General features: G+C 56.8%; 1 protein-coding gene across 1 annotated transcript; it reads right to left on the reverse strand.

Moving 5' to 3' along the window:
- Positions 1-372: 372 nt before the first annotated feature.
- On the reverse strand, positions 373-6,452 carry CFAP107 (cilia and flagella associated protein 107). Its single transcript, XM_004482498.3, has 4 exons — positions 6,149-6,452; positions 4,835-4,948; positions 1,907-2,084; positions 373-735 (listed from the first exon to the last, which is right to left on the reverse strand). Exons 1-4 carry the CDS (start codon positions 6,257-6,259, stop codon positions 554-556), a joined length of 585 nt encoding a protein of 194 aa, XP_004482555.1. The 5' UTR covers positions 6,260-6,452; the 3' UTR covers positions 373-553.
- Between the last annotated feature and the right edge of the window lie 860 nt (positions 6,453-7,312).

A 7,312-nucleotide genomic window follows, 5' to 3' on the forward strand; every position in this document is an offset into this window, starting at 1 on the left:
AAAAGCAGTGTTGCCTCTCCTCCCCCTTCCTGGTGGCCCCGCAGGCTGCCCGTTCCGCGCACACCTTCTCTCTGCCGAGGGTACCGCCGGCGAGCTGGACCCTTGGTTGCCAGCTCCCGCCCCACTGCCCGCCTGCCGCATTTGCCTGCTCCCGTTGCTGCGTCGTCACGATGGGTCTCGGCAGCCAGGTCCCTTTCTCCCATTGGAGCAGACCCTCCTCGGGAGCTCGTACCAAGTTGGGAGAACTTGAGGGAGTCATGCTCCCTCCTGGGCCTTGGTTTCCCCCTATGAAATGAGGGAGTGGAAATTAAGGGTCCTCCCAGTTTTTTCTGACACCCTAAGTCTGTCTTCTGCACACACTTGATGCTCCAATAGTGTCAAAGAGATTTAATTCTGGGATGGAGAAGAAAGGAATCTGTTGTTTGGAGGAGAAGGGCCCCTCGATGTGCTGGATTTAGTTCTGGACCCAGCCACAGCCACGTGCCATCTGCAGGCCCAGGAGGCTCTGCCTTCCAGTTGGTTCTGCCTGAGCTGCCAGTGGGGGCGGCGGTCCTCAGAAGCGCGGGGCAGGGTGCAGGCGGCGGGGAGGGACCGGGATGGCGTGCTCCCGCCGGGACATAGCGGACACGGGTGGTCTGGGGTAAGATGCCCGGTAAGTGGTTTCCCCAAGGCCAGCCTTGGGTTCCCTCCACCTCTGCTTCAGCCGCTCATAGAGTCCATAGTTTGTAGGCGGAGCTGCAGGAGAAACCAGGGTCCAAGTGAACAGGGCTTAGAGGAGGGATCCTGCCCCGCCTGGCAAGAGAACGGGTGAGCAGGACCCCGCTGGTTTTCCCAGGCTGCTGTCTCGGACCCTGAGGCTGGCGGTGCACCAAGGGGGAGAGGTGGACCCACCTGAAGGTCTCAGCCGGCCAGTCCCTGAGGATGTCGGGGGGAGGGGCCTGTGCCCCGTGTACTTGGGATGGACCGGGGCACTGTTACAGAGGCCTCAGGAAGGTCTGCCCCACGCCCTGGTCTGAGGCTGCACGCCCCTGGCTCTTGGGTAGCTGTCCCACCCCAGAGGGGCAGGGATGGCACAGGCTCGTGGAAGTGATGTCGAGGGGAGACCCGAGCACCTGGGAGGCAGGGCGGCAGGCAGCTCAAAGGGAACTGGGTTTGGGTGGGGCTGCAGGAAGCTGGCATCCCTCTATGTCTTTGGAAGGGTGGGAGGATCTTAAAATAGAACTCAGATCAGGCCACTCTCTGACACAAACCCCTCCAAAGTCCCGGGATCACGCGGGGGATAAAACCCACAGTTCCCACTACGCCTACGAGCCCAGGTGTTGTCCTCTCCCACTCCTGCCTTTGAGCCTTTGCCCTGACTGTTCCTTGTCCTGGAATGCTCTTCCCCCAAATCCTTACAGGGCTCCCTCCTTCTCATTGTCCAGGTCTCAGACCCACTACCTGCTCAAAGACCTGCCCTCATCCTTCCATCTGAAGGAGGTTCACAGACACTCCGCTCACTTTCCATCCAGGGCCTGTTTTCTTTCCTTTGTAGAACATATTCCTATCCAAAAGGATCATATCAATTCGATTTCAAGTTATCTTATTCCCTGACGGTCTCTTATCCGTCTCCCCCAGTGAAATGACCTTCCCTCCGAGATCCTCTCTGCTGCACCCCAGACCCTCAGACCGGGAGCGGCACACGGGAGATACTCAGTCACTATTTATCCAGTGACTGACAGACGGTGATGCTGCCACCTGCCACCTGTGCTCCAGGTAAACACCTGCTGCCGTCCCCTGATGGGCGGTCAGTAAGCAGTGAAGATGATCCCTGATGGCGAGGGAAGAGGGCAGGCAGCCCCCCTGGCCCACGTCGGGCACACCCCCGTCCAACCCAGCATGGGGAAATCCTGGATTACGGAAGTACCAAGAAGGGGGACGTCCGACTTCTCTGGTAGCCACAGCAGCTTCTGTGCACTCCAGGTGCGGCGCGGGGGCAGGCCCGGGTTGTAACTGTGCCGGTTGTAGTTGTCGTCATACAGGCTGATGAGGTAGCGGTGCGAGGGCTCCTGGTGGTGGGTGATCAGGTGTTTGTACGGGAGCCCCTGGAAGGACAGATGCATCGTGCACGTCATCGGTTGGAGCCAGGCGGTCCGCCTGCGGTGGAGGGGGCTGCCTGGTTCTGGGTCTCGGGGCCCCCAAAGGGGAGATGCACCACTGCGTCCCACTCCGACACAGCCCCACCTTCAAGCATGTGTCCCTGCACGGCTGCAGCCGGGGTCTCTGTACGATGGGGCTCCCAGCCTCTGCCAAGTCAATTCATCCTTAGAATGAGCTACAGTGACACATTAAAATTAAAGTCAGGACGCCCCACCGAATGGCAGAGAGTCAAAGCAACCGCATTGTTGTACCCTTGTGATCTGAAATTACACCCTTCAATGTGTCTCCAGTCCCACTCCACCCAGCGACGCCTTCCCAAGGAAGGTGAAAGAGATTGAAGAGCGAGCCTGGCGTTTGCACCTTATATTTCAGTCCCTGACTGTGGGAAGACTCAGACACGCTGTAAATTGTCTTCTCCTACAAAGGATTTATGGCTCCCTCAGCTGGAAACTGGGGGAGAGATGTCTTTGGTGTGGGTTATTTACAAAGCCATGTTCTCCCCTGCTCTGGGATGTTGGCCTCAATCCGTGATTTTCCTGATCTCGGTGCTGGACTGATTTACAAGGAGGATAATGTCGATTTCCATGCCCATCCTCTTGTCTGGAGCAGACAGGGAGGTCTGTGCCTACTGCAGTCTGGAAACACTGGCTGGATCCAGTATTTCAAGTGGCTCTTCCATAAATAAGTCAGAGCACAATGCCAGAGGGAGATGGGGGGTGGGCACAGATGATTAAGCAGAGGTTCCCAAGACCTACAGCGCCAGGTGCCCCTTGGTGTGCCTCCAATGCCAGGGAAACGAGTTGAAGGGTTTCCCACCAACACAGAGAAGGGCTGAGGCAGCCCCGGGGCGCAGCCCGGGGCCTGGTGCGGAAAGAGAGGGGCCGGGAGGGACTTTCTCATCCTTTCTCTAGGTGTCTGGGGCCACCTGCCTCAGGGGAAAGGATGGGAAGGGGGTCCCGCCTGGTGTGGTCCTATAACCCCATCTACCCACAGTCGGTGGGGGAGCAGACAGTGTTTGCCTAAGGGAGAAGAGTGAGATGGGGGATGGAGAAGGGAGCCATCCCAGGAAGAGGAGAGAAAAGGCAGCGGCCTGAAGAGCTGGCAGAGCCGAGGAAGCTGCGAGGAAGTGGCGCCCTGTGTCCCGGCTTTTCAACAGCCCTTAGAAACGAATATCCTGTTGCTCGATTCTGGTTGTTGTTTTTTTGGTGGGCTTCCTCATTCTAACCTGACTGTGCATGTGGCTACCCCTTAGCAGGGTTCATGAGTGATCCAGAGGTCCTCAGGAAGGGGTGCCCAATGCACACTGAGGATGAGGCGGGGTACTTAGGGACCGGGAGCCCCAGATCAGGGGTTCTCATTTTGACTTGCTTGCTAAAATACAGTCACATCTTCAGTGGTGGTGAAGGTCAGCAGCCCCAAAGCACCAGTGTGGTCCAGGGATGCCAGAGCAGTCTAGGATGTCGGAGCAGTCCAGGGTGTTGGAGCAGTCCAGGATGTCGGAGCAGTGCAGGGGTACCAGTGTGGTCCAGGGATGCCAGCACAGCCCAAGGATGCCAGTGTGGTCCAAGGTGCCAGAGCGGTCCAGGGATGACTGGTGCTGTTCATCTTGACATAGATCCCCAAATGCAGAAGACAAACAGTTGACTCAGAAAAATGGTAAAAAGGGAACTGAGGCTTTTCCTTGCTTGATTTTCAGAACACCTGCCTGCTCGGTTCCTAAACAAGCCACCCAGTTTGATAGTGGACAGGATACCCAGCAGCTCTGGGTGCCTTTTATCTGCACACGGGCTGAACACTCTCTTGGGTTCCTTCTAACTCTTAGCAGGCTCCGATCCTGAGAGATGCTCACCACCTCGTTCCAAACCTCCCTGTCCCCACCCAAGATTAGGCAGGGGAAGAGTCAGGTGGGGGTTGCAGAAATCAGGCCTGTGAGAGAGCAGAGGGCCGGCAAAATGAAGCAACTTGGGGGAGTGCCCCGAGTATGGTTGGGACAGGGCACAGCTATGCCCACCGTGGGCAAGCATCTACTTGCTTGCTCTCCTAGGTGTGTGCTTGGCAGGAGGGACCAACAGGGACTGACATAGGAGGAGGTTTCCCCCACTGTCTTTGGAAGGTTCTGGATCCCTGAGCCTCCAGCCCACTCTCACGTCAGTGAATCAACGTCTTGAATGCCCTTTCTTGGCTTCAAACACAACCGTCTACGATAACTGGTGCTCAGGGAACCTGGAGAGGGATTGGATGGTCTTTGATTTTTCATACCAAAGAAAACACAGGAAGCTGGGGCAGAGATGACACGAAATCCCTGTCCATCCAAAGATCGCTGCTTCTCGATTTTGGAGCATCTTGGGTAAAGAGTCTTTCCTGACTCTCTTTACCTTAACTCAGTATTTACCTTTTTCTTGGTTTCCCACATTCTCTGCCTGTATCCTGTTGGAAGAATGTAGAGGATTGGGGGAAATGACCCAGGAAGATAGTGGGATATGGGGGGGAGGTGGGGGGACAATGGGACCCAGCCTGGGATTCCACAGTTGCTGCACGGCCTCTCCTTACCCGGATACTTAAGGGTTGATGGACCGGCAGGCCCTGGGCTGGGAGACCACTGTATTTCCCAGGGGCGATCTGGGCCGTGAGGAAGCCGGCCAGTTCCCTGAGCTGCGTGTGGGTGACCGGAAGCTGGGGCCGCCTCCCCGCCTACCTCAACTCGCCTCTTCGGGTACCACCTGGAGATCTGGTCCGGTCTGTGGTCTGGGAACGGGGTGTACTCTTTTCTGTAAATGCTCCGGGGTGTTTCATCAGTGGCTCTGGTGAACTGGAAAAACGCAATACTCAGGAGCACCCGTGGGACGCCCTTTCTCAGACTTCTGCGACCTTTCCCCTCACTCTCAGGTTGGCAGAGTTGAGCCGATACCACCCCCGGGTGTCCGGCCCTACCTCGGCCTAAATCTTCCTCCTCCCTTAGAGCATGCGGCAAGGGGTGTGCTCGGGGTCGGTGCCTGCCACCCAGAACGCTCGGGAAGCCACGACTACGCCCCGCGACCCCTCTACACTGCTTCGTTTCCTTTCTCATCTCCTGCCCGTGCTCCCCTCTCCGGCTCGCCTCCTCGCTCGGCCTGTCTTGGTTCTGTTCTCTCTTTGTGCAGTCTCCCGTAGGAGTGGGCCAGCCCTTCAAGATCCTGGGGTGCTGCCTGGCCTACGAGAGCCTGAAGGGATTGCTTAACCAGCCTCTGCCTTTGTCCCTCTTACCCTTGGAACTTCCTTACACAGACTTGTTCCCCAGACAAGGCCAAGTGCAATCAAGTCTAATGGCCTCAGGCAACATTCAGCCAGAAGCGTGGTAAATGCCCGGGGAGGGGTCTCTGCGGTGCTCCGAAGTCACCCCAGCCTCCTCCACACCACCTGCCAAAGCTGCCCTCTCTTCCTTGCCCATGTCCCATGAGGTGCCCAGGTGTCTCTGCAGAAGTTTTAGCGTCTCAGTCTTGCTTGCCATAAATGAAGATACTCAATTTCAAGTAGACCAGTTCAGGCAAAGCCTGCTGCGGGACCTCTGATACTTGGAGGAACGCCAAGAACCTACCTGTTCTGTTTTAAAAGCAAAAACTGAAGTGCACGAGCAAGGCAAGATGGAGACGTGAGCCAGGGGGCCACACGCGTGCCCACGCAGGGCCGACCCCTGGGCATTTCCAGCCTGCCTCTGCATGGGACGGGCCAGGCTGGGCACAGGAATCGGGGCCAGGGAACACCCGGATGCGGAGACACCTCCCCTTAGAAGAGGCTCGGCTACCTTGCCCCCTCTGCTATGGCGTTTCCAAAATAAAACGGACACCTGGGATGACAGTCTGAGTGTTACTCCGCTAAGTTGGTGACAGTGACCCTAGCGCCACGTTCTTAAGAGGCACACGCAGCCATCCGTGGCCACTGCCTGGGAAATAGCCGCTGGCCTTGCTCCTCTCCCTCTCCCCACCTGTCATCCTGGGAGCCCTCTGAGCACCTCTCCTCTGTCTCTCCTTACCTTCCTTCTCTCTTCCACCCAGTTTCCGGTGAGCACTCTGGTGGAATACTTGGGCTTGACCTGCCAGCTGGGAGTGGAGTGTGCCTGTGGGCTCACGGCAGTCGAAAACATGGGAAGGATTCGCCCCCGTGTCTTCGCCTTGATGCGGTTTACGCTTTCTAGGGGGTGTTATGGCGTTGACAACTTTGGGGTGTCTTTCTCTCTTCCCAGCGGCCTTCCCGGGTGGGGAGTAGCCTCCCTGCTAACTTCAGGGAACAAAAGAGCTCCAAGAGGCCACTTCTGGCCTGATCTCGGATTCCCTACTGTTGACGGTCTCCAGGGCAACAGACTCGGGGACTAAAACTCTCCTTAAGGGGACAGCTGATTCTGCCGGAGAAAATTGACCCCACAAAAACAAACCAAACACAACTACCACAAAAGCAGGGACCAGAGGACCTGGTTCCCGTGCTGATGACCCCAAGAGGGCTGTCATCGTTGCTGCATTTCAAAATTGGGGTGAGTTGAGATGCTCAGATTCTACTAGTACTTAAAGAGTCCTGATGTGCCAGGCCCCGGCTAAGAAGATATTTTACGTGCCTTCACTCATTTCATCCTCACAGTTGCCAGGTGGGGCAGGCGCCTGTACTATACCTACTTTACAGGTGAGGCCACTGAAGCAAAGAGAGATTAAGTAACTGCCTAAAGTCACACAGCCGCCACATGGAAGAGCTGGGATTTAAGACCATATGATTCAGGCCTAACCTCGGCTGCCCTGAGCCCCATGCCTAAGGGACTTCCACTAAGAACCGTGCCTTTGGGCTGTCATCAGTACCACGTGGTTCATTCAGTCAGTCCTTGTTCATTCAGTCAGTCCTCGTTCATTCACGCACGTGCATTTTATTGAGCGCATGCTATACACTGAGCCTGGACTGCGGTGCATCAGAGCCTAAGCCCTGGGCCTCGCCCTCCCCAGGGCTCACAGTACAGTGAGATAAAAGCCATTCTCGTGCATTTTCATTGGGCAAAAGTTCCGGAACCACCTAAACATCCGTCAGCAGAGGGCTCCTTCAAGCCACGACCAATGGCGGTCATCCAGCGAGTGACGCGCTCAGCAGCTGCCAGGCTACCCGAGGACGGTGCCAATGTCGTGGGGTGACGTTGAGGAAGCAGAGTCAAGCAGGCTGT

This window comes from Dasypus novemcinctus, chromosome 9 (assembly GCF_030445035.2).
Source record: "Dasypus novemcinctus isolate mDasNov1 chromosome 9, mDasNov1.1.hap2, whole genome shotgun sequence".
Classification (NCBI taxonomy): domain Eukaryota; kingdom Metazoa; phylum Chordata; class Mammalia; order Cingulata; family Dasypodidae; genus Dasypus; species Dasypus novemcinctus.

What these genes read in the sequence shown, in the direction of transcription:
- CFAP107 (XM_004482498.3), bottom strand. Translation starts at nt 6,259, where the DNA reads ATGTTTTCGACTGCCGTGAGCCCACAGGCACACTCCACTCCCAGCTGG. An exon ending in GGGTGGAAGAGAGAAGGAAG is followed by an intron (nt 4,949 to 6,148) that starts GTAAGGAGAGAC and finishes GCGTTTTTCCAG; the next exon opens with TTCACCAGAGCCACTGATGA. An exon ending in ACCCGAAGAGGCGAGTTGAG is followed by an intron (nt 2,085 to 4,834) that starts GTAGGCGGGGAG and finishes CTGTCCTTCCAG; the next exon opens with GGGCTCCCGTACAAACACCT.